Source organism: Cibotium barometz, chromosome 17 (genome assembly GCF_041138505.1).
Source record: "Cibotium barometz isolate CiBa-2024 chromosome 17, ASM4113850v1, whole genome shotgun sequence".
NCBI classification, from domain to species: Eukaryota; Viridiplantae; Streptophyta; class Polypodiopsida; order Cyatheales; family Cibotiaceae; genus Cibotium; species Cibotium barometz.
The window spans coordinates 3930452-3958341 of NC_141062.1; the positions used below are offsets into that span (position 1 = coordinate 3930452).

At 45.8% G+C, this 27890-nt stretch overlaps 1 protein-coding gene across 2 annotated transcripts; it reads right to left on the reverse strand.

The window, feature by feature from the left end:
- On the reverse strand, window positions 1–27624 carry LOC147629601 (uncharacterized). 2 transcript variants are annotated; one of them, XM_086811090.1, is made up of 5 exons: window positions 26723–27624; window positions 26389–26547; window positions 1899–2180; window positions 429–517; window positions 1–261 (listed from the first exon to the last, which is right to left on the reverse strand). In XM_086811090.1, the coding sequence occupies exons 1-4, from the start codon at window positions 27521–27523 to the stop codon at window positions 512–514; spliced, it is 1248 nt and encodes a 415-aa protein (XP_086667216.1). In that variant the 5' UTR covers window positions 27524–27624; the 3' UTR covers window positions 1–261; window positions 429–511. The 2 variants fall into 2 exon arrangements, with proteins under 2 accessions (XP_086667216.1, XP_086667217.1); XM_086811091.1 differs by having other exon boundaries at window positions 128–261; window positions 2036–2180; window positions 26723–27623.
- Between the last annotated feature and the right edge of the window lie 266 nt (window positions 27625–27890).

A 27890-nucleotide genomic window follows, 5' to 3' on the forward strand; every position in this document is an offset into this window, starting at 1 on the left:
AAAATTGGAGACTATAGTTATATCATTACTCAAAGTTAAAAGTGAAAGAAGACAGACAATCAATCAAGCTAACGATTTGTTGTCAAACTTCCAACAACTCTCAACAATTTATAGTTGAAAAAAGTAAGAGCAGCTTCACAGAGTTTGATGGTCATACTTCATAAGCCTGTACAACCCTTGTTTAGAAGGTCCACTTTTAGGACAAAAACTCCAACAAACCACTTTGCATCTAGCATCGACGCCAACACTCGTGAAATTTACCTGTGTAAACGTGCATCACCGCATTCAGAACTTCTATATCTAGGTAACTAGGCATGGACAAAACTATCTCATGTTCACCCTAATTTAGGGAACAAAATTACATCAAAATCAATGCAAAGTTTCAAACTCAATCACTGATAAATGGTTGAAAGGCATTGAAGATTCACCTCCACATGGCTCTCTGGTAAAAGCATACTCTTTTGACTCCTGTTGTTCAACAACTCCCCAAAACAATGCTCCTTGAATTACCTCATAGCTGAAAATATCATGGATAAAATGACAAGCAGCATGAGCACACAGACCTCCCAATGCTACAAAAATGAGGTCTCATCTACATTAGCTTCCCAATGTACATCACATGTGAACCCTTGAAATTCCAATATTTTATACTAAACAGTCCTGCAAAAATTGGACAAATTGCTAAACAGCTATGTGCTAGAAAACCTACTCAAAGTTTGCTTATGGCAGAAACTAGAGATTAAATCTATCCTCACTGGGTGAGGTTAATTAAATAAATTCTAGTGAAGGGCTCTGGCCCTAGTGAAATCTTTCCATAGGGACAGCCAAACTACCCATCTCCATCGAAGAAAACAACCATTAAGATGGTTGCAAACGTATTAGATTAATCCTAATAATATAAAGTTGACATGTACATTGGAAATGTAACCCTAATTCTGTTGTGTATGTCTCAGTTAAAATCAAAGCATATCAATTCAACTTTAGCTACAAATTTTTGTTCATTTTCAAGGGTTTTCTTTTTTTGATAATGCAATTTATCACTCAGAAATTGGGGATTCCTAAACCTGATTTGGGACTGATGAGGTTCAATTGGGCTGATCCGGATCTCAATTGGTGCAAATCTAAGTTAAGCCCCATTGCAGGTTTATGTAATCTAATTACAGCTTAACTTTGGGCAGATTTTGAATATCAGGTTTTAAATAAGAATTGATTATGCTGACTTTTGGCTTAATTAATAACTGATTTAGTCAGTCTTTGTACAATTGAAAGAAAAGATTGATTTAAGCATAAACTTGGCTGATGATTTTGATTTTGTAATTAGATATCCATACATAAAAATGCTTGCTAAAAAAATAGTTTCCTGCAGGAAGTTTAAAATGTGAACTTTGATGATGTGATGGTAAGCAATTTTATCTTTAATCTTACTATAGGTTAAGGTTTGGTCGTAAGCATGGGCAGCCCACTTTTAACAAACATGGGTTGGGCTGCACATTTTGGTTGGCCTATAAAGCCTGTAAGCTTGGGCAAGCCCCCATGATTGGACCTTCCAAGGCCCATGATGGGCAATCCTTGTGCTTGGGCAGCCCACAGATTCGTGACCAGTCTATCGGCATATGAACCAAACTTTCTCAACTCATCCTCCAGTTAACCTCTTATCGTGTGCGTGCTACTCCTCCCTACCCTAGAGTGCACACAATTACCTTAAGCTCTCTTTATGACTGCTAACGTTCTACAGATTTCACAAATTGTTGGCACCATGAATGCTTTGTTTCTTTGTAAATTAAGATGAGCCTTTGGAGAGTAGAGGGAGGCTAGGTGATCTATGCTAATAATGGGTGATTTTGAAGTAACACTGATGAGTTCAATATATACACCAAAGACAAGACACGTGTTTGTACCTTATTCAGCTGTTGAGAGTTGTTGTAATGTCTGCCAAGTGTAGCACTCATTGGCGGAGGATGAGCAATAGAAAAATGGCTACCATGGCTAGAAGCTATTATTGGTTGACCAGGATTTCGGGTATATTCCAACTCACCCTCCTCCAAATCTGCTGAGATGTGCAAGTCAGATCCTGTTCTCTGGTCCAATGGTTGATCAATTGTTCCAACTGTTGAATATGCAGCCAAATACTGTGATAATCCCTGGCTCTTCCTCTTAGACTCTTCTTCACTGATAAGAACCTGATTGAAAACAGTAAAAATTTTAGATCAGCATGCAATTACAAATGAGTTAAACAACAGTAAACTTGCTCAAAGCCTCTTCAAAGCAACATCATTACACAAATCCTAAAATTTTACAATAAATAAAGTTCAATGCTTAAGTGAGCACTCAAAAACCGGTGCTAGGCTGCCAATTGGGATTAGGATTAGAACTAGGGTTGGCCCACTAGTTAGGGTTAGAACTAGGTTAGGGTTAAAGTTTTATAGAGAACCGGCCCATGTTGTGAACCCTAACCTGAAAGAGACGAAAGAGGCTACTGTGTGAATGCAAAGTTAGCTGACTAGGATTGGCCAACTTAGTTGGCCTACCATTCCTAGAAATACAGTACTGTAAGGCTAGAGAGCTCAGAGGTTGTTACAAGCCAAAATTCCATTAAAAACAAGTTACAAACAAAAGTACAAAGCATAGTACTAAGGGCGGCCAAAGAGTGCACGGCATCCACCCAAGACCAAAGCCCAAAGCAAGCAAGCCCCGTAACAGTCAAAAACAGTCAAAAACGGCCAATTTTTTTCCCTGAAAAAAAAACGGTCGGGGGGGCGCGGGGGGGGGGGGGGGGGGGGGGGGGGGGGGGGGGGGGGCGATTTCGAGCTTATGGCTAGAGCGTGCCTTGGATTATCCCATAAGTGGAAGCATGGGAATTTGAAGCGCCATATATAGGGTGTCGTGGCACCTTGTCATATTCATCTCCTCCGGCCGGTGTTATGGGGGGAAGCTCACCGGGAGATGGGAGCCCGGTGGAGGGATGCTGCAGTGCCCGTCGGGGGTGTTCGTGGTGCTCGATGGTGGTGCGTCTCCTACGTGCGTTAGTCTTCCGCTGCGCATTCTGACATGGTATTAGAGCTCGGGCGGTGGTCCTAGGCGACCCCCTTGCGCCTCGGTGGCTTGCAGAGCTCGAATAGAGGGAGGGTGTTGGAAGGTTGGCGATTTCGAGCTTGTGATCTATGGCTAGAGCGTGCCTTGGATTATCCCATAAGTGGAAGCATGGGAATTTGAAGTGCCATATATAGGGGAGAAGATCAAGTCAAGAATGCATGGAAGCTCTCTGTCTTCTTTCAGCCCTAAGCACCTTTCATAGGAACACATAGATGCCCCAAAAGTGTCCAAGCTCACAGGGCTTCCATTCCCCTTGGGTTTCGCTGAACATCACCAACCAACCTCCTAGGATCTTCTTCCATGTTTGTGTTACCCACCTTGGACTGTGCACCTTCATCTAGGACACTATCAATGCTTAGCCTTGCTGAGCCTAATGCTCTGATACCAATGTAAGCAGAGAGAGAAAAACGCAAGAGTTTTCACCTAATCTACTATATCTTCATATTGTCAAAAGTGTGTATGACTATACAAAAACCAGTGGCCTAAAACACAAATCTCTTGGAACCGTTTTCTTGAAAGCTTTATGTGGATGCCCCCAAAAGTGCCCGGGCTCACAAGGCTTCCATTCCCCTTGGGTCTTGCTGAACATCACCAACCAACCTCCTAGGATCTTCTTCATGCCTGTGTTACCCACCTTGGACTGTGCACCTTCATCTAGGGGACTATCAATGGTTAGCCTTGATGAGCCTAATGCTCTGATACCAATGTTACACGCGCGGAAGCTCTGTGTCTTCTTTCAGCCCTAAGCACCTTTCATAGGAACACAGAGATGCAGCCATGTAGAAGAAGAGCGCGAAAAACGCAGAGATTTCGCCTACTCCACTGTATCTTTATAGTATCAGAACTATACAAAAACCGGTGGCTTGAACCACACCTAAAAAGGAATCTTGACTATGCTAGTCTATGACCAAATCCCAAAAGGTAATCTTGATTACTTTGAGAGAGAAGAGAAGAGAAGAGAAGAGAGAAGATAGATACCCCACAACTTTGTTTTCCTGGTTGCATCAGTTTGAATCTTATTTTTGCCGCAATTAGAAAAAGTGATACCGACAGAGTGATCTTGGCTAGTTGGTATTTGGAAGGTGAGGCCATTCCTTGGTGGACCCAATGGGCTCATGCCCACACCAGATTAGGTATGGCAGCTTATGTGTGGGACAAGTTTGTCCTCCACCTTAAGCGGCGGTTTCTACCGCCCCATTACCATGAGCGACTCGAAGACGAGTTTAGGGGAGCACGTCAAAACGCACAACCAGTCCTTCAATTTGTCAATAAAATTTCAAACTTATGTTTGCAGTTGGGCTTATCTGACAAGAACAAGAAAGGGCAATTCCTTTATGGCATGGACACGCAAATCCAGTGGGAGGTGCGTATGTTTAGGCCAACCACCTTCGAAGACGCACTCTTGCTTGCGCAGAGTGCTAAAATGAAGCACATGGTAGAAAGCCCAAGACTTCCTAGCATGCTACTCCCAAGGCTAACGCCTCGAGAGGAAAAGGCTAGAACCAGACGGGGTCTTCTCGAGGACAAAGCACGGGAGCCTCTGGCTCCAAGAACTCGACCAATGCGCCCAAGCTTACTCCGGACCAGAAAGCTCAGGCAGGCAAGACAAGTGGTAAATCGAGTGCTAAGGAGACAGCTAAGTACAAGAAGGAAGATAGGTGTCATACAAAAGGACACACTTCTAGGGAGTGCCCCAAGAAGACTACCACTCCACAAATAACCACCCCAGCCTCCACGACTTCAGTGGTGAGCCCAACTCCCACAAACTCCAGCGGCTGCCCCTAGTTCTTCGGATCCCAGAGCTTCGGTTGGAGCAATCATTAGCCGAGAGCTCGAAGATAAGCAGAAGGGTGCCCATAACTAGCAGTATGAGTGCAACGAATTGCTCAAGACCTTTGGCTACATAGGTGGCCAAAGAGGTGGCCAAAGAGTCGTTGTCTCGTTTGACAACGGAAGCACGGAGGATGTGGTCACGGAATAGGCCGCTCAGTGAGCCCGTTTCATCTTGTCTTCGGTGGACAAGAAAGTTGAGGGATTTAGCACAGGCATGACGACGAGCATCAAGTTTGAAACTCAGAGTGCTAGATTAGTCATTCAGGGTGTAGTGTTTGGGTGTGATTTTTGGGCATTCAGTGGTTTCACAAGTTCCAGCCAGATATCAAGTGGGACAAGCACAATTTCGTGATTGATCAGAATGTGTCTAAAGCGCCAGTGTCCATTAAGTGTGAGCCAGGAATCCCGAACTTCCCTCTCATAAGCCATTTACAGGCTAAAAGAGAAATCAAGAAAGGTGCACAGTGTGCATCCATACTGTCCAAATGGTGGCCAAGGCTTTCGAGAAGTACCAGGTTCTCCATGACGAGTTCTAGAAGATTTTTCTTCGGAACAATCTCCCTCCCTAGCTCCCCCCGTCCAAACCGAAGGACCGCGGAATAGACCTCCTCCCAGACTCGGACCCCCCGAGCAAGTTTCCATACCGCATTTCCAAGGCAATGGAATTGGAGTTGCACCGCCAACTCCAATAATGGTTGCAATCTGGCTTCATACATCCCAGTATGTCGCCATTTGCAGCTCCGATCATGTTTGTCAAGAGGAAGAAGGATGGGTCTTCTCGATTCTGTGTCGATTATCTTGCACTCAATAAGCTGACTATCAAGAGTAAGTTTCCGATGCCTTGAATAGATTACATTCTCGAGAGGCTAAATGGAACCAAGGTGTTCTCGAAACTCGACTTGAAGAGTAGGCACCACCAGGACCCAAGTGAGGATTGTTGAGGGGGGCATCCCCAAGACAGCCTTCCATACGGAACGGGCCCATTATGCCTTTTGACTTGACAAATGCCCCAGCCACATTCAACCGCATGATGATGCATGTGTTCAAGGACTTAATAAGAAAGTGTGTGTTCATGTTTCTAGACGACATATTGGTATTTTCAGCTACTGTTGAGCAGCATGACATTGATGTGGAGAAAGTCCTGAAGTTACTGGAAAGCAACAAGCTCTATGTCAATGAGAAGAAGTCGGAATTTTATTTGTTCGAGGTTCACTATCTTGGATACATTATCAGTGCCGAGGGCATCCAACTTGATCCAGCCAAGGTGGCCAAGATTGTCAATTGGGAAACACCACAGACTACGTTTGACATCAGATCCTTTGTGGGTATATGCCAAACACACTCGATCCACATAGACAAATTTTTTGACCTCTCGGCGGATCTCACCGGTTTGTTAAAGGGTGTCGAGACTAGAAGGCAACGGATTCGAATGACTCCACGAGCGTTGGAGGCATTCAAGAACCTCAAGGTGGCTTTGTCAAAAGCGCCTTGTCTAGCGCTTGCCTCGTGAGACGAGCTGTTCCAAGTGACCACGGATGCGAGTAACATCGCAATTGGAGGCGTTTACAACAGAATGGCCATCCAGTAGCTTACATGTCTCGTAAGTTATTGCCCACGGAAAAGAATTACTTGGTCTACGATCGAAAACTCCTAGTAGTTATTCAGGCCTTGAAACATTGGAAACATTTCCTTTATGGCCGTGAATTTGAGGTTCGCACTGACCATCAGGCATTACGTTGGATTTCGACAATATGCCAAATCCACAATGGAGTGACCGGCAACACCACTGGAGCCAAATCTTCCAGCAATTTGGTAGTATGATGGAGTACCTTACAAGAAAGGCCAACCCAGTGGCCGATGCTTAAGCACGAAGGAACAAGCGACTTTGTTTCAGACCACTAGACTTGACCTCGTTGGTACAGGACTAGATGACATGAAGCACACGTGCACGGATTCCGAGGAATTCGGTACACAGTGGGAACAAGCATTAGATGCCACAGGACCATGCCACTTTTTGATACATGATGGTTGGCTTTTCTACTAAGGCCAACTGTGTGTCATGAAGTCGTTCAGGGCAGCTCTTCTCCATGATGCCCATGACGCCATCACTGGTGGTCATCGGAACATGAATTCGACTCTGGAGAAGTTAGAAAGGTAGTATTATTGGCCTTGAATGAGGCGAGATGTGTTTGCGCATGTTCAACAATGTCACATTTGTCAAAAAGTGAAAGCTCCTTGTGGAAAGAAGATAGGGTTGTTACAACCTTTATCGATTCCCGACGGACCTTTCCAAGATATATCCATGGATTTGTCAGAATACGCAACGGAGATGATGACCAGATCTGGGAACACAAGAGCAAAATCGCAGGCAAAAAAACAGCACAAGAGAAAGAGGGATGTAGGCGTGTAACTCTGCTCTGATATACACAAGAAGATCCCGAATATGATACAATAACACCCCCTCTCAGCTCCTGGCTGTGTAACCAACCACGGGGAGCTGGGGTGCCGCCTGAGCAAATCCTGAGATAGCGACTTCGTGAAGAGGTCCACCGTACTGTCCTCCGTCGAACAGAACTCCAGCAAGATGTCATCAGCAACGATCTGTTCACGAACAAAGTGCCTCTAGATGACCATGGGTTCCTCCAGTGGAAGCCCAAACCTGCAATGTAACCTCCTCCTGCTGCTCCGTAAAACTGCTCCTGGGCCATAAGTAGATCTTCTCGTGTCCGGATCTCCTCCCCAAACCGAGTCACTCCAACCGTGGAGTCGGACTCCATCCAACAATCCCCCTCCTGTGTACAAGAGTCCCTGATCCTTCGTATGCCACAGAAACCACAGGAAACGCAATCCTGCCTTCCAAAGAGACATCCGCAACCATGAGCTCAACCGCCTCATCAGGAAGCTCCCGTCCAATCTGGTGTCCATCAACCAAATCAATGAACCGTACAGCTTCTGAGTCACAGAGACATCACACTGCTCACAAGGATCAGCACCTGTTACGGTGCACAAACAAGTCCTGGAAACCTGATGAAACCTGTCAACCACCCCCTCTGAATCCGGAACCACAAAGCCTGGAGAAACCTCCTCCTTCTGCAAGTAAGCACCTGCCACCTGCCTGGCTTTCCGAAAGGTCCCCGTGGAAAGAACATCCTCATCTACTGGAGGTTCTATGTCCCGAACACTACGAGACATCAGAGCATAAGTGACCTGTTCAGCTTCCTCTGACTCACGAATACAAGAACTACCAACATCAATACTGGAGAGTTCCTGCCAACTGCTGCCATCTACTGGCAAGCTATCCACCATCTGGTCCCGGAAAGCCCGCACCTGCAGCGTATCCACACTCAAGTGGCCATTACCAGACTGCCACTCATCACAAACCTGAGGACCTGGGAGAGAGAGTGCTGAAAGCCTGTAAACTCCATTCTCCACTCCGTCTTCCCAAAACACTTGGCCTGTTGCTTTGTCCCGGAGAGCAACAACATGCTCATCAAACTCCACCCGTACGCCAGTCTTGCAAACCTGATGCACTGACAACAGATGAAAACCAAGTGCCGGAACATACAACACCTGGGAGGAATGCTTCCCCCCTTTGCCATCGGGAACTATCTCCATCCTGCCCTCACTGTGAACTGGGATAGTGGACGTATCCCCAGTAAGAATATGACCAAAGGCCTGCAGAGATCCTGTAAACCGGAACGGGAAGGAGTCATGTGCCTGGAAGCACCACTATTGAGAATCCACTCCCGAGTATCCGTTGCGGAGAGTCCTCCGATCTCCTCCCTGCCTGAAGAAAATGAAGCATCGGTGTCCATCACCTCCAGGTGCACAAAAGCCGGAGTCTTCATGATTGTTGCTGAGGAGTCTTCACCCTTCTCGGTCTTCCGCTCGGGACACTGCCTCCAATAGTGGCCTTTCTCGCCACAATCATTACAAGTCCTCTCTGCCTTCAGTTTCTCGCGATCAGCGTCGGACTTCTTCTCAGAAGACTTCTCCGATGAAGCCTTCCCCTTGCCCGAATTACGGCCTTTTGACCGTTGGCCAGTAAAGGCCTCCAAACCTCCACCCTGAGGAGGGTTCGTGAATCGTTCCTCCTGGTCCAGGACCATGGGCACAAGCTCCTCCCACGTGATGGTGCTGAGCCTGCCACTAGTAATCAACGACGAGTAAAATGCTGAGTACGAAGAGGGCAAAGGTGACAGCAACGTTATGGCCATGTCCTCTGACGATATCTCCTTCCCAGCCTGAAGAACTTCCTGCTGAAGAGCCTGCAGCTTGTTAATATGCTCCCGCATCGTCGACAACTTTGCAGGGCTCATAACCCGCATCTGTACTTCCAAGGAAATCCTCTTCATGGGCGATACCCTGTTGTAAAGTGAGGCCAAATGCTGCCATATACCTCTGGCCAGCGTCATATGCTTTACATGATTGATTACCTACGGTGTGCAATTGAGGAAAATAAACGAACGGACCCTGACGTTGACACGATCCCACATCTGTGTCTGGGCCTCCCGGTCCTTCCGAATCGACGGTAACTCCCCTTCCTCTACTTCCAGCCGTGAAACACCAACAACGACGAAATCGGCGAGGTCGTAAGACTCCAGAACAAATTCCATCATCACCTTCCATATGCTGTAGTTGCTTCCGTCCAACTGACGGTCCACCGGGAACGTGGGGAGTGTCGAAATCTTCACATGTCTCTCGGCCATCTCAAACAGATCTGCCATAGCGGGGATGTACTCTAAAAAGGGTGGGTGGGTCGGAACAAAGAAGAACTAAAACCTGCAAGTGGCTGTCCAGCAAATCAGCCCGCCTTCCTCTTGCACCTTCTCTTCCCAATCAGCCCAAAACAGTCCACCAATCAGCCACAAAACAGTCCACCAATCAGCCACAAAACAGTCCCCCTCTTGCTCACACAAATCCCAAGACCTATCTAGAGCCTAGGGCTCTGATACCATGTCAGAATACGCAGCGGAGATGATGACCAGATCTGGGAACACACGAGCAAAATCGCAGGCAGAAAAACAGCACAAGAGAAAGAGAGATGTAGGCGTGTAACTTTGCTCTGATATACACAAGAAGATTCCGAATATGATACAAATAGTGGTATGGGGCTGGGGGCCTATACATATGCCCCCACATCAGCAGTCGGCCTACTGTAGGGCAGCCGAATGGACACAGGAACCTCCACGACTGGAAAATCACAGTCGGCCAGCATCAGAATGGGTCGGCCAGCACCAGAAGAGTCCCACGACTCATGCACTGCAGTCGGCCATGTCACAGATGCAGTCGGCCAAGCTCAGGGTCCTCCTGCCACTACTAGACTGCCTCCCATGCCACAGAAAAATGGGAAAAAATAGGAAAAAAATCTGGGGAGTGAGGAAAAATGATAAAACACCTGATAAGGGCGGGCACACCCACAACAAAGGCCCTGGTGTATAAATCTAGACAGGAGATGACTTCTAACAGGATTTTGTCATGAATTTGCCTCCCAATCCGGGTAAGCGTAATACTCAATGCTTGACTATTGTTGATAGATTTAGCAAATTTATTATGCTTATCCCTTGAAGGGCCAATGTGACCGCCGAGGATGTTACCCATTTGTTCATTCGGCATTGGTAGGACCATAGTGTCAGACTGTAACATGCAGCGGAAGTATTCGTAATTGAGGATCCTGTCACACAAATTGAAATGCTCACACCGTCTTCTGTATCTTGAGTTTCGCGAGTTTAGCAATCCACTTTAAGACTTCAAACTTTAAGAGATTGAGAGAGAGAGAAAGAAAGAAAGAAAGAAAGATTTTATTAACGTCTTCCAAAAGACCGAACTCGGCCTGTGAGACAAATCGGAGTACCTGTATGGGGTATCCTCTGTCATCCCAACAAAATGAAGTACGGAGAGAGAGAGAGAGAGAGAGAGAGAGAGAGAGAGAGAGAGAGATGGAAACTGTACACAGTATGGGGTCCCGAATTAGCCACTGAAGGGTCCCCTATCCCGTTACCGGAATAGATTTGTTTTATTGCTTTGAAGAGACTGACGATAAGCCAAACGCAAGATCTCGGAAGACCAAGAGTCGGGCTGAACTGTACACGGTTGTAGAAGCACCAATGATGTCCAATCTCGAGCCTATGCACTCTTCCCAATGGAATGAGGGAAGGCTGCAAATCTGAGGCTGAGATAGGAGCTATTTTGGACTGCTCTGTCAGAATGCACAACGGAAATGAAGACAACTGCTGTAGAGAGTAACACAAATGCAAGAGAGAGAAGATAGTGTAACTCTGCTATATATACACCAATAAATCTCAGAATGCTGAATAACAAGTGTGGGGAGCAAGGGGCCATTTTATATGGCTCCAAGCTGCTGGTCGACCAGCACTAAAACAGCCGACAGCAGCCCATCTGTCCACGACCAGCATAAAACCCAGTCGGCCAGCATAAAGACAGTCGGCCAGGGCTGGACAGCAAGTCGGGGCCCAGAATCTGGTCAGCCAGCAAATGGAACAACTGACAGGAAAAGGACTACCTCCCACACGTAGAAAAAATGGAAAAAATACATGGAAGTGAGGAAAAATGGAAAAACACCAAAACTGAGCGAGCACACCCACTCCAAGGACTTCCATCGCGAAGACTTCCGCTGTCATCGACTCTACTTGCAATTGGTAAGATTTAATGCTTAATTATGGAAGCAAGTAGCAGGAGGGAGGAACCGGATTACAAGATCACATATCCTGTGTAGTGTTCTCTTGTCTTACGTGCTCTCTTGCAGATGTTGCTACCATGTGTTGGTGGAACAATAGAGAGCAGATGGTAGGGAACATGGGCACTTGAGAGGGTAGTGTGGATTGCAAGTCTACAACGACAACCACTTGTTTGTAATACTGTATTCATATGCATTGGTATGGAAATCTGGTCAGAAATGCCCATGACACTATGTACTTGATTCTCCCAAGATCAATATACTTTCCGTTCCACCTCATTGTGTGTCTCTTGTCAATTCAGCAATTTACTTCTTGTATTTGAGCAAGTGTCCATCAAATCTTAGTGTATTTAAGTGTATTGATTAGCATGTGTTCAACCAAGTTACATTGGTATCATAGCATACGGTTCTCTTTCACTTCTATCGTAAGAGACGATCACTGTGAACACTAGCTATCTCTACACTTAGAACATTATGGACAGCCATACAATGAATGTTGGAGATGCTAACACAAGAGGCAGATGACCAGTCGACCTGCTGAAAAGCGGCCGACAGCCACCAGAAATGCTCACGACCTGCTCTCCTCCAATCGGCTAGTAAAAACACCTGCACCAGCAGTAGTCAGTCGGCCAGCATACAAGGGACAGCGTGGGGGCAACAGAGTCCAGTCGGCCAGCATCTGGAACAGTAGACAGGCACAGGACAGCCTCCCACACCAAGGAAAAATAGGGAAAAAATATGGAGAGTGGGGAAAAATGAGAAAACACCTAAATCGGGCGGGCACACCCACAACAGAGGCCCTGGTGTAAATATACAGACAAGAGATGACTGCTAACACATACGCATCGTCGACGACTTTGCAGGATTCATCACCCGCATCTGAACTTTCAAGGAGATTCTCTTCATGGGTGATACCATGTTATAGAGAGGCCAAATGCTGCCAAATACCTCTGGCCAGCGTCATATGCTTTATATGGTTGATCACCTGTGGTGTGCAATTGAGGAAGATGAAAGAACAGACTCTAGCATTGACACGATCCCATAACTGTGCTTGTGCCTCCCGTTCCTTCCGAATAGAGGATAACCCCCCTTCCTCTAACTCCGGCCGTGAAACCCCAACAACAATGAAATCAGCCAAGTCATAGGACTCCAAAACAGATTCCATCATCACCTTCCATATGCCGTAGTTATTCCCGTCCAAGTGGCGGTCCACCGGGAACGTGGGGAGTGTCGGGATCTTCACGTGCTTCTCAGCCATCTCGAGTAAATCTGCCATCTCAAGGGTTCACAAGGTCTTGTGAAGGGAGGGTGGGTGGGAAAAAAGAAGAAGAAGAGGCTGCAAATAGAATGCAAGGTGGCTGTCCAACGATGATGGCCGCCTTCTACCCGATCTCCAAGCCCCGTACAGCCCAAAACAGTTTCCAATCAACACCTAAATCAACAAACCCTCAACGTCCCACTGTCTTGAAGCTTCAAGCCACCTGGGGCTCTGATACCATGTCAGAATGCACAGCGGAAATGAAGACAACTGCTACTGAGAGCAACACACAGATGCAAGAGAGAGAAGATAGTGTAACTCTGCTATATATACACCAATAAATCCCGGAATGCTAAATAACAAGTGTGGGGGGCAAGGGGCCATTTTATATCGCCCCAGGCTCCTGGTCGGCTAGCACTAAAACAGCCGACAGAGCAGCCCATCTGTCCACGACCAGCACAAAACCCAGTCGGCCAACATAAAGACAGTCGGCTGGACAACAGGTCGGGCCCGGAATCCAGTCGGCCAACAAATGGAACAGCCGACAGGAAAAGGACTGCCTCCCACACGAAGCAAAAAATGGAAAAAATACATGGAAGTGAGGAAAAATGGGGAAACACCAAAACTAGGCAGGCACACCCACAACAGAGGCCCTAACATAGTGTACAGACAAGAGATGACTGCTAACATGTTCTAGGCTATGTATGAATGCTGAAAATGAATATGAATGCTGAGTTTTACCTTCACCAATGGGTTGTAGCAAAACGATGAAGAGATGAATGCTAAAAACTGGTTGAATGCAAAAAACGCAAGGTTTATTGATGGCTGAATGCTGAAAATTGCTACGTTTTGCTGATGGAGGGCTCGATGCACATGCGTTGATACTCCTATGGCTGAAGGATGAAACGCTTTCTCCAAAATGCTGGTTGCTGAAGCGAACCATGGGCTGAAGACAAACACTGAAGCGCTTGAGACTGATTGCTGAGATATGAGATGATATGATTGAATGAGCAAAGCATGCCTATTTATACTACATTGAGGGCTGGTCGGTTGGCATTAAATGCTGGCCGATTGGATATAAAATGCTACACGACTTGTAGATGATGGATAAATAGTGTTAAATGCTGAAAATTATGGAAAAAATGCCAGATAAATCCTAATAAATATTCTAAGGCTACCAGATGCTATTTCAAGGCTTCTGCAATGATCTATATCATAGTGACAGGGGGACGCCCACGTGGAACGTGGGAACGCCGTCCCGAGCAAGGACATTTGCGTAACAGCCTGGGACGGCCAGGGGGACGGTACGAACGGGACGTGACCAGGGGACGCCCGTCCCCCCGTGGGAACGGGGGGACGTCATTCGGGGACGGGGACGGCTGCAACGGCTACATTTCCAGCCCTTTTTTTTTTCAAATAACGGCTACTAGCTGTTGGCAGCTGGCCGTTTGAGAGAGAGAGAGAGAGAGAGAGAGAGAGCCAGCTGCCATATACTATATAATGGGCTGCAAGCTACTCCTCTTCTACTCAAGCCTTCCAAGACTTGAGTTCCTCTCCACCATCTCCCTCTCCTACTCAAGCTTTCCTCTCCACTATCTCCCTCTCCTACTCCACCAGCTTCCTCTCCACCCTCTCCTACTAGACTACTTCAATCTTCCCTCTACTTCTTCTCCTACTCCACCCTCTAAGCTCTCTCCACCCTCTTCTACTAGACTACTACTAAGTTACTAACTATTCATGGCATCCTCTTCTCATGCGGGCGGTAGGAGTAGAACGGATGGGTGGTCATGGTGGGATGAGATCAACTTCGAGCCTCCTACTCATGCGGGGGATGCACGTCCATGGACATGCAAGCTTTGCCCATATAAGCGTGTGGGTGGGGCCAATAGGGTGAGGGCCCATTTGTTGCATGAGCCCGATCATGAGGTGAAATTTTGTGAGCGGGTCACACCGGAGATAAGAAAGGAGCTTCTTGCAAAGCTTGCCGCCCATCAAGCTTTGAGTGCAAGCCAAAGGGTGCGTGCAGTGGATCCCAGCACTTATGTCACTCTTGATAGAATGTGCAGCGGAAGAAGGGAAAGTGGAAACACAGGAGAGAGAGAGAGAGAGAGAGAAAGATGGAGAGAAAACACAGGTGAGAACCTGCTCTCGATATCATCATCCAAAGGAATACATGTCCCGAGCAAGAGGGGAGAACCTCGTAAGTGAGGGACTGCAGCTAGACAAGCTAGGCAAGCAATGCAAGCAGTGAAAATATGAGGGAGGCATGCCGGCTATATATACCTCTACATGAAGGCAGCCGACTAGGGATAAATACCTCCAAATCCCAAGACCATAAAATGGGGAATAAATATGGGTAAAATATGAGTGAGGGGTGACCAGCCCCTCTGACTAACATGGTCAGCCCTAGAGGCTAAAATAGGACACCAAATAGGAAGCCAGCAAGTAGGGGATGATGTCTAACACCCCCTCTCAGCACCGGATGCTGAGCAAACTTCAAGAAGCCAGAGACGCTGTCCTCGATCAAAGATGAAAGACTGCAAAAACAGGTACCAAGAAAGCTCCACAAGCAATCTCCTCAGCAACTCAGCTACAAAAGCAACAGAACAAGCTGCCAGGTACACCGTTCCTCTGGAAGAAAACAACCATATAGGTTGCGACGTGCTGCTCCAAATAATGGTTCCAAACCCAAGTGTAAGAACACTCCCCGAAGTCGAATGTCGTGTATCCAGCCTGGAGAAAGTATGAAAAACCTCATAACCAACCAACATCAGATTCTGTATATAACCAATCCTGGGAGAAGCAAACTGCTCCTCACTGGAATCCTCAAAAGAAATAGAGTCAATCTGCTCCAACTCTGTACCAAGAGTAGCCAAATGCTGTATAAGAGCATCCTCTGAAAAGGTCGGCATCGCAAGATGTAAAGACTCTGTAGAAAATATGGGGTCCATCTGCTCAAACTCCATAGAGTTGCCCAATGCTGTACATAAGTACACGCCATTGAGGTGGGCATCGCAAGATGAAAGGACTCCACATCCCCCTCTGAAAAATGATATCGTCGGACTGGTACAAGCCCAACCTGATTCTGATCCAAATCCAAAAAACTCTGAAAGTACCACTGTGCCCCAGGCACGGTTAGCAACCACAGATCCAAAGCATCCCACCGGGTCCAAAAAACCATCCTCCAAAACAACAAGCCATCAGAATAGGCAGGGGGAGGGGCATCCTCAAAAGCATCACAAAGAGCGGCAGAGGTAGACTCCTCACAATGAGGAAGGGAAGCAGGAATATAAACTGCAGTGGCAACGAAGTCCTCAAAAGCATCACAGATAGCAGAAGACTGTTCCAGAAGTAGAAACAGATCCCAAGAATCAGCAACAGATAAAAGATCCATGTGAAAGGATCACACCGCAAAAGGACAAAACACCCTCCTTGTTTTGCAAATACTGCAAAGAACACAAGCTTGGACAAAATAAACTCTGCTCAGGATCTCTGAAAAGATCACTGCTCTCCTCCAGATAACTGTAAACTCCTGTCAAAGAAGAATGTCTCCACAGGTACAGCACAGCTCCCGAAACTGATCCTCAAGTGAAGTAGCTGGAGAAAGGCCCCCTCTGAGTGTAGAAAACTCCTGTGGGAAGCAAAACGCAGCCAAAACACTGCTATCCAGCCAAAAATAGCACTCCACCGCCAAATAGAAGGCAAGGAACATGTAGAAACCGGGAAACCGTGTAGGCCAAGAACAAAACACAGGTATAGATGCTTCAAAATCAGCAAAACGCTGACTGAAATCAGAAATTCAGAATCCTCCTCAAGTACCAAACTGCCTCCAAAGCCACAATCCAATCAAGAAACCCCCTCTGCAAGTGATCTGTGTCCACTGGAGAAGAAAACGCAGCCAAACAAGGGCTACAAACCTGAAAATTCAGGCCAACCAGTGTCCACACCTCCTATGAGGAAAAACGCTGAAGAGAAGGTACCTTCGGGTCCACAGATGAAGCCCAGTTGAAGGTAGAGCTACCAACAAGATCGGTTCAGAAAAAAACGCAGCAATCATGGCTGCAAATCTGAAAACGCAGAGGTATAAGGGGCTGAATATGGAAACGTTGAAGAAATAGGTACACCCAAGCCTCAGATCAGCAAATCAGCATCAGAAACCTGTAGAAGAAAAAACGCAGCAAATATGTTGCTGCTGGCCTGTACAAAACAGGCGACCAGCACTACAGGGGGGATATGAACGCTAAGAACTGCTGAAAACTGCTGTAGACAGCCACCTGAATAAAAACGCAGCAACCTATGTGCTGCTGCCCTTGCTGAAAACGCAAAAACGCAGGTCTGTCCAGGGGCAGAAAAAACGCAGATATGAAGAGGTATAGGAGGGAGCATCCAACGCTGACAATCACCGGCGCTCTGATACCATGATAGAATGTGTAGCGGAAGAAGGGAAAGTGGAAACACAGGAGAGAGAGAGAGAGAGAGAGAGAGAAAGATGGAGAGAAAACACAGGTGAGAACCTGCTCTCGATATCATCATCAAAAGGAATACATGTCCCGAGCAAGAGGGGAGAACCTCGTAAGTGAGGGACTGCAGCTAGACAAGCTAGGCAAGCAATGCAAGCAGTGAAAATATGAGGGAGGCATGCCGGCTATATATACCTCTACATGAAGGCAGCCGACTAGGGATAAATACCTCCACGACTGGGGAAAATCCCAAGACCATAAAATGGGGAATAAATATGGGTAAAATATGAGTGAGGGGTGACCAGCCCCTCTGACTAACATGGTCAGCCCTAGAGGCTAAAATAGGACACCAAATAGGAAGCCAGCAAGTAGGGGATGATGTCTAACAACTCCAACCCAAACATCAGGTTCTACATCGGGTGGAGGTGCATTTTCATCTACCCCTCCATCACGTCTTCCTCGTGGCACTACTCGAGGCTTCACACAAACCGCCTTCTCAATGCCGCAACCTAGTCCACCCTCTCTCTCTCGTCGGCAAAGGACTCTCGAGGGGAGTTGGGATCCCAAAAAGGAGGAGGAGGTTGATGCCGCAGTGGCCCGCTTCTTTTTCCATGACCACATTGCTTTTCGTGTGGCATGGTACGTATTTCACTCACATGATTTCATCATCATGTCTCACGAGTCACGATTCACGGGTCACCATTTTGCCATTCTAATTACTTACCCTCTTTTTTTTTGAAATGATAAATAGATCCGACTACTTCAAAATGATGGTGAAGAAGATTGGCGAGTACGGTCCTCACTACACACCTCCATCCTCCGAAACCTTGCGGACCACTATGCTTGACAAGGAGAAACGCCTTGTTGAGCAAGCGGCGGCAAACACAAAGAGACAATGGACTCGCAATGGAGTCTCTTTGATTGCAGACGGATGGAGTGACGCGGAAAAGGTCTATCCATGGGGAGATGTACTTTGTCTCCTCACATGATGCTTCAGGGACGAGAAAGAGTGCGGATGTACTTGCTGCTGAGTGGAGTAGCGCTGTCGAGATTATCGGCCCCGAATGTGTGATCGGTTTCGTCACGGATGGTGAGGCGACAAATAGGGCAGCGGGAGCTATTCTTGAGAGTATGTATCCTCAAATCACTGTCTCTTTTTGCATGGCACATTGTCTCAATAATCTTTTGAAAGATATTGGGAAATTGTCATGGATTGAATCGGTGATTGATGATGCATGCGCAATTGTGACCTTCATCAACAATCACACATACCTTCGATCCGAGTTTGGGAAGAGGTCCACAAAGGTCCTTCTCAAGTACTCGGACACTCGCTTTGCATACAACTTTCTTATGTTGCATCGCTTGAAGGATTGTCAGGGTGCCGTGCGGCAACTATTCATCAGTGATGAGTTTTGCTCCTCATCTTTTGCACGTACACAGGTAGGGATTTCATGCAAGAAAAAGGTCGACGATGCTGATTTTTGGGAGGACCTCAAGCGTACCGACGCCATGGTGCATCCCATTGTCCACTTGCTCAGGATTGTTGATGCTATGCAGCCATGCATCGGCAAAGTATACGAAGCCATGGACCGGATGATAGAGAGTCTTGAGAAGCTTGAGCCAGACGTAGATAGATATGAGGAGATCCACTCGCTTTGTGTGGCGAGATGGAGCTCATATTCCTCTCCTTTACATGCAGCTGCTTTTATGGTGGACCCAGAATTTCAGGGAAAAGGACAGGAGGGTGATAAAGAGGTGAGCAACGGTTGGAGACTCATCTTGGATCGCCTCACGCCGGATGCAAAAATCAGGCGCAAAATTAGAGACCAGCTCTCTAACTACAGGGCATTTCAAGGCTCATATGGATGTGCAGATGCGCAGCAGGACAGATTCAAGGTTGGTGCAGCATTATGGTGGGAGGACTTCGGATCAGATGGACTAGAGCTACAACAGTTGGCGATCCAGATCTTGAGCCAGTCCGTTAGCTCTTCTTGCCTAGCGCAATTATGGTCCTCCTACAGTCACATTTCATCAAAGAAAAGAAATCGGCTTGGGGTGGAAAGAGCTAATGATCTTGTCTTCATTAGCGCAAACTTGTGCATGCTTGGCAAGAGTGCAAGATGCAATGCTGATACTTTTACACAGTGGGAGATGGAACAAGAGGAGGCAGCTACAACTATTGCACAAGAGAGTGGGACAGATGGTTCTCGTCATGAGCCTTCATCGGATGACACAACCCCCATCCACACTTCACGCACTCATGATCATGAGGCTAGCACCTCTCTTATTGGGAGCGCCGAGTGACTTATATTTTGTATCGCCCAAGCCCCAACATCTTTTGAGTATATCTATTTAATGTTATCAACTTTAAAGTCTTTCTTTTCCGACTTTGCAAGTCTTGACTCTTGACTCTTGCACCTCGTAGCGTAATTTAATTTTAAATGTAATGTGTATCATGATTCATAACTTTTGGAGTTAGAAAGCTTCCAGTTATTGATTGATTAATCTTGATTCTTTACTCCTCTAAATTTAACAATTTTGAGTGTCGTCCCCACCCCCCGTCCCCGTTCCCTACCTTTAGCCGTCGCCGTCCCCGTCCCCGTCCCCGTCCCCTGGTGACTATGATCTATATGCAATGGATGAATGATATGCAATATGTGGAATGCTTTCTAATGCAAACCCTAAGGTTTCTACTGACTCTACATGCATGAACATGTCTCTTCAAGTGGGTTAAGGGACTTGGACTGACTGACTGACTATCTAAGGCTGAGAATGACCTACGTAGCTCGTGCCTGACTTATCCTGGACTGAGGAATACAATGGGGTCACGGCGTATAACAAATATCATCCTAAAAGGTGCTAATACTGTACAATGTTGCACTGATGATGATGAGCCAGCTTGTCACCATGCACTACATGTGACACAGATCGAGATGCCAAGTTTACTAGTCATTTTTGGAGAGCATTGTTTGATAACTTTGGTACTAAATTGAATTTTTCCAATGCATTTCACCCACAAATTGATGGCCAAACAGAAATCTACAACCAGTTGGCCTTTGATGTGCTGAAGTGTTATGTCTGAAAGAATGGGTACTATGCTGTGATACCCACAAAGAAATGTTGCAAGAACTGTACAACATTGTGTATGGACAGCAAGCATAAAGGAGAAAAGAAGATCACTACTGAATATCACCAAAAAAGATAGTACATCATGTGGAGTAACATGAGGGAGGTCCCGTAGATGTTGCCTATCACTGCAGAAGCCCAAAAGATGGATGATAATGAGGCTAAGCCTAACCACCTTTATATAGGGGGAAAAAGAGTTGGTCGACTTCCCTTTGCCTGTCATCAAGCACTTATCATGTAAGTAGCTCAAGACCTCCTGATAGCGCTCCCAAATACTTCAAGTTGTCGTTTAAGCCAAGAGAACTCCACAATCTTCTCAGTGACATTGTCAGAATCACTGATCGTCAACTTCTCAAGGTCTTCTTCCAACTTGGCAATCTTTACAGAGGAAACACGACCATACCTCCTCTGAATCTCAAGCCATATCTGTTGTGGGTTACTCCCAAAAGAGATGAACTGAGCATTAATGTTGGGAGTCATGCAATGTGTGATGATGAGACGAGCACGACCATCCAATTGTTCTCGGAACGTTGGATCCACCAAAGAAGGTGTAGAGACAGAAGTCCATACACCAGCACTCTCCAGAAGATGTCACGTGCATCCCGCACTTGGATGCCACATAGACATATCTATACAAGAAGGTGCAAGACCTGGGGTCGAAAACTAGTCCCATGTGAGCCCAAGCCGGACGAGTCAACCAGGGTTCCACTCCAGTCGTCCGAGGTCAGGTGTGCATTGTCCTAGGTGTGCATTGTCCTAGGTGTGCATTGTCCTGCACATGCGTCCAAGGTCATGTGTGCATTGTCCTGCACATGAAACAGTGCCAGTCTGTGCTGTGAGTCTCCATCTAGAATGATGTCAGTTGTTCTTTATGTTTGATCTACGACCAGATGTCAGACGGCTGTGAAGATGTAGGTATGCATCAGGTCTAGGCACGGGGAAGGCTATAGGCCACTCACTCCAAGGGGGCCAGGCAAGCCCCAGGACTTGCCCACCAGCCCAAGGAGGGGCTGGGCAGGCTGTCAGCCAGCCCAAGAGGGCTTGGCCAGGCAGCTGACTAGCTTTTGGGCCAGCCCAAACAGTTCGCTAGCCCATAGGGCAGCCTGGACTGCAGGCGGCCAGTGCCCAGGGGCTGCCCAGCAGCCTGCGCTGGCCTGGACAGCAACCCACAGAGGCGGCCAGGACAGTCAAGCAGTCCAGTGTGAACACATGGGACTTTTCAGCATTTAAAGCTATTTAAACAAGTCGTGGAGGAAAAAAATAACCAGCCGACCGGAACAAATCTTGGATTATAGTTTTTGATTAGGCTTACTTTGTGATAGGGATGTAGCCAAAATCTTGTGTACTTTTTGTAAGCAAGATAAAAAGAGCAAAAGTGAACCCAGGAAATCTAGCTCAATTAATATCCAATATAGTGCACTTACAAATCATGCGAAGAGTAAATCCCATAGGGTAAATCTAGCTCAATTAATATCCAATATAGTGCACTTACAAATCATGCGAAGAGTAAATCCCATAGGGAGGCTTGAGACCTTTATGAAAAACAAAAGGTGGTAATAGTTGATACTTTGGCAAAGAATAAAGACAAAATTGACATTAGTATTTTGAATCTGTTTGCAGAGTTGGTTATCATGTGGCCAAAGAAGATCTTGCCTTTAGAGTAAGTATGCTTCAATTGCATCTTTTGGGGGTATAAATACACAGGGCATAAATCAGTCCCACTCATCTCATAATTCACAAAGTGCTAGAGCTAACTCAAGGGCCAGAGCTAACGCAAAGGGTGAAGGATTGAAGGTCAAGGGCAGAGGATTCTGCTCAGCCAAGAAGGTTCAGGTTCAGTCTTTTATTTTCAGATTTGCATCATTCTAATAAAAGCAAATACACCATCCATGGTGGGGGCCCTACAGAGGGTATTCGGGACCCAATATTGTGTCCTCTTCTCCCTCTCTCTCTCTCTATTTTCTTCACATCTATATTCAGTTTTGTGCATTATTTTTCGTCACGAAAAGTGTGCTGATTTCTGAGCATTGGTGGATGTCAGCTTCATAGAATCACTGATAATTGGTGGATGTCAGCTTCATAGAATCGCTGACTTGGGGAGGAGCATAGGATGGTAGAGACAATGGAAGAGGAGAACCAAGAGAAGTGGTGGGGTGGGTAAATGGCAACGGATACAAGAGAGAAGAAGAAGTAGTGGGTAAGGGCGCAAGAATTTGGGTAGAGGGAATAGGTATATGTGTAGAGGACACTTGTGAACTGTGAGTAGGGGAGGAGAAGAGAATCCCCAAGAGGGGAGAATGGTGATCTCTAGAAGCCATCACCTCCAAGAGAAAAAACGCAGCGCTGTAGAAAGAAAAATGCAGCACTTGAGGCAATCCCAAAGCTCCATAGTAAAACGCAGGTTACTGATGAAGAAACGCAGGTTACTGATGAAGAAACGCAGTAGTAAACAACTACAGCATGGGAAAAGAAACGCAGGTCCTTGTAGATGTTACCCGCTCTGATACCATGAAAGAATGGGTACTATGTTGTGATACCCACAAAGAAATGCTACAAGAACTGTACAACACTGTGTATGGACAGCAAGCATAAAGGAGAAAAGAAGATCACTGCTGAATATCACCAAAAAAGGTAGTACATCATGTGGAGCAACATGCCGGAGGTCCCGTAGATGCTACCTATCACTGGCAGAAGCCCAAAAGATGGATGATAATGAGGCTAAGCCTAACCACCTTTATATAGGTGGGAAAAGAGCTGGTCGGCCAGTAGCAAATCAGAGGACTGGCCGACAATGCACAAAAAATCTGAAATGATGCCTAAAAATAGCAAAAAAAAAATAGCAAAAAAAATATGTAGTGCCTAGATGCATATGCAGCCTTGCAGGGCTTCAAATGGAGCCAGATCAAGCATGAATGTGCATGGGAAAGTCCATCTAGGAATGAAATAATTTCCAACAATGTCCATGATCAGCAAGGTAAGCCGGAATCTTATTTGCCTTTACAAGCTATTTTGAATGATTCCTTCTCTTCAACTATTGGCAGGATTCCATATGAAGCAGCGTTTGGAAGACCATTCCAATCGCTATTAACCAGAACCTCGTCTTCAATACCTGAAGCGAACAGAATGACGGAGTCCTACCAAGAGATTTTGGAGTCGGTGAAAGACAGGTTGGCTAAACCACAGGAGGCCTACACTCGAGAGGCCCACAAAGACCGAAGGGATATGAAGTTCTCGGAAGGCGATTAGGTTTATCTTCAGATCATGAAGCAAAGATTGAAACAGGTGGACAAGCGATGCCCAAAGCTATCATTCAAGAGCTTCGGACCTTTTTCCATCCAGAGAAAGATTAACGAGGTTTCAATGAAGTTGAAGCTACCTCCGAGTTGGACTATGCATGATGTGTTCCATGTCAGTTGGCTAAAACCGTATGCAAGTCCAATCCCTTCAGAAGTGAAAGACAAAGAGAAACCAAATATCATTGATGAAGCTGAAGTGATGGTTCCAGAACAGATCCTTTTTCACTGCTTCAAGCATGGCTCAGGCCAGAGACAAAGACAGTTCCTCACAAAGTTTTAGGACCGAGGGACCCACAAAGCAGTATGGCTTGACAAAGAGTTCTTCAACAACTATCCAGCTTTATTGACGGCCTATTTGGAGGCTATGCAGCTTCCGTCAAGTTAAGCAGAAGGGGTCCCATGTGAGCCCAGTTCGGGACGAGTCATCCAGGGTCCACTCTATGCGTCCAAGGTCAGGTGTGCATTGTCCTGCACATGAAGCAGTGCCAATCCGTGCTGTGAGTCTCCCTCTGGAATGATGTCAATTGTTCTGTATATATAGTGTGCTACTGGATGCCAGACCTCTGTGTAGGCATGTAGGATTTGCATGTAGAGATGGCCCAGCCCATAGGGCTATCCCAAGATCATTAATGTGGACATGGGGGAGGTGTAGAACCACCCCCAAGGACCAAGAAGACCCCGGCTATACCCACCAGCCATGTGTTGGGCTAGAAGGGCTATCAACCAGCCCTAGGGCCTCTGGACAAGAGGCCGACAGTACACCAGGCCCTTTGCAGCCTGTCGGCCAGGTGTGGGACAGCCCACACAAGCCGCCCAACATCGAGCTAGCTTATTTGGGGTGCCCAACCAGTGCATACTGTGAAAGCATAGGTATTTTTAGCATTATTTTCTATTTAAGCAGTCGTGGAGCTATTTTTTGCAAGCCGACTCTTGTAGAACTAGCCAACTAGATAGAGTAGGGAGTGTATAAACCCAATGTTGGAATCCAGTCATTCATCTCATATTTCACAAAGTGCTGCAGCATCTCAAGGGCCCGGATAGCCAAGGGAGAAGCTAACGCAAGGGTGAAAGCTGAAGGTCAAGGGTAGACATTTATCTCAGCCAAAACATGTCAAAGTACAGTCTTTATTTTATGATTTGCATCATTCTAATAAAGCAAATACACCATTCGTGGTGGGGCTCTACAAAGGGTATTTGGGAAAAAAAAACAAAAAACAAAAAAAAAACAAAACAAAACAAAAAAAAAACAAAAAAACAAAAAACAAAATAGCAAAACAGAGAACTGTAAACTCTAGACCTAAAGCACTAAGAGTTACAAGCAAACATTAAGCTAAACTTAAAAAAGACTTCGACTCAAAAGCATGGCTTGAAACTTCCAAACTGTATACAAAAAAGGCAAAGTAGGGTTGCACTTGAAACCAAACAATTTACAAAAATCTTGGTGTTTCAAGATAACGTCTTGAGAAGAAAGTGAACAGCTAGAATAAGTCTAAGAGGAAGAATCCACTTCACATAACAAACATTCTAAGTAAAACTTTTTACAAGTAAAAACAAAATTATTAGAACACTTGTCTACGTAGGAAATAACAAAATCTCAATGAAATTTCTTGAGAGCAACTAAATTGCTAGAAGATAAAGAATTGCTAACAGAGAGAGTACTATTTGAACAGAATTTTATTTCTCAGAGGCCTTTCTCAAAATAGTAGCTTTCCAATGAGAAAAAATGCCTTGAACTCCTAAAGATTCTTCTAGCTTCACTACAAAACTAGATATGCCCTTTTCTATGGCTTTAAGAAGACAAGAGTCAACTGAAGAAGAAAGTTTAAAAGTTTCTCTCAATATCACTATAATTGAAAGCTTTTTGACCTAAGGTTTTTACATATTTGAAAGCTACTAAACGATGATTCCAAACTTTTCTAACACAAGGGGAAAGAGCTTCCATAACCTTAGGGGATTGTAAAATAGAGCTCAATCCTATTTTATCTAAATCAGGAGAGGTAAAGATAGTAATCAACAAATCTTTTCTCGAAACTATAATCATAACACCACACAAAGCATGATTGATAAAGACCAACTATGAACAGTACAATAAACAGAGAATGAAACCCAAAACAGTTTATGCACTACTCTAGCAATGGAGATAAAATTCTCAATAACTCAAAAACAATCAGATCACATGCGTGATGGAATACAAAAAGTGACCATAGAAAAGACCAAGCACATCCCTAGTTTTTTACTTGATGCAAGAAACTAGGTTGGCCACTCATGGCATGGAGTGACAACATGGGTGTGGGTCACCATCCTCACATCTCATACGGTAGAAGTTCACCATGAAAGCTTGGGCATGAGAGCTCCAAGAAAGATAATAGTCACAATGATCAACAATGTGTACGATACCCATGAGCCCTATGTATCCTATAGCCTAAGGCTCCCAAAGGCACATATGTAAATGACCCTAAGCCCAAGTGCCTAGGCCCCATCCCCCATGTGCATGTGACACCAAATCTACTTCGTTACACTTGATTTTCAACAACACGAAACAAGCAAAATTTTTTCGAATTACATGTAAATTCTCCAAAAAATAGCATTGTGAAATCAAAATCAGCACAGAAAGGTCAAACCCACCTGCTTAAGTATCTGAACAAGCTGGTGTTTTGTTTCTTGTAGTTGTTTCAACTTTTCCTCCAGCTCAGCTTTTCTCTTTGCTTTCCACATTCCTCTGGCAGATTCCTGGGTTGTAAGAACACAAGAAGTGGCACAGCCATCCAGCCCTGTTGTTGTCACCTGCACATATGCACATAGAAATGGGGCATGTGATAGAAGGGGCATGCATTCACATGCCACAACATGACTGCTCATGTGTTATATGGAAGGTCATATACCGAGTACACGCATAATGCATTAGGAAAAACCACATAAACTGATCTGCCAAATGTGCCAAAAAGATAAGAACACCTACGCGTTCTGTTGGTTTTATACATTCCTCATCCTTGGCTGCTGGTGTGCGTGGCGCTTCAAGTCTCTCAGCTTCCTTCTCTTTGTTACTCTCCTCAGTTGCTGTGCCATTCTCGGCCTGAATTCCTTCTTCAGTGTCACCCAATCCATGTGTAACATTAGCATCTTCTGCCTGTATAACAAGCCCAACTTTTTCCCGTGTATCAGACATCTTGTGAGGCTGAGATGCATGGTCACAGTCCATGTCATCCAAGGCATCAATAGCCATGCCTTCCACCATCATGGGATCTGTCTCAGAGCTGATTCTAGTCTTTCTCTCTCTGACCCTGCACAGATCATCCTCATCCTTGATGCCATCTCCTTCCGTCTCCATGCCCAAAGCCTTGGAATCCTCTCTCTTCCTTTTCCTACCATGTTCTTCTCCATCTTTTGAACCATCTTCATCATGTAATGATGCTTTATCCCCACTGTAATCCATAACATCAACGGCTTCTCCTTCACAATGTTCTTGCCCTGGTCCTCCATTATCAAGTGCATCAGATACATACTGACCTTGACCTTGCCGGTTCTTCTGCAGGCGATGAACAGCTTCTCGCCGCTTGGCTAAGGCTTTCTGAAACACTTGCAAAGACATGGAGGGCTTGGAAAGCGGCCATCGCCGTGGGACATCAGGGACCTTGTGAAGGTTTCCCCTGTACAGAGAAAAATTCATCTCCTCGAACAGCACTTCTTCAGAAAAAGCCACGGCAAAGAAACAATGGTCTGCGAGAAGTGGGTATGCCGATGCGCAGATGAAGAGAAACATGAAATCACGTCAAAATGCTGAGGGGGGTACGAATGGCAACGAAATCAAAGTCCGTCGGTCGGATTGGGCGGCCAGCATATCAAGGCTCAAGGCCCCCTGTAGTCTTTTAGAGTGGTCCGTCCGGTCGGATTGGGCGGCCAAGGCCTACCCTAACCTTCCATAAACTAGGTTGACCTTCAAAATATATATGTTTATCTAAATTTTAGAATTTTTAAAGTAGTGGCCTTTTATGGCTTTCTTTCTTCAAAATATGTTTATCTCTAAATTTTAGAATTTTTAAAGTAGTGGCCTTTTATGGCTTTCTTTTACAACCCTATTTTCTAAGAGGTCTTCTCTAGAAGGTTTGAAGGGTTTCATGTCCGCCGAA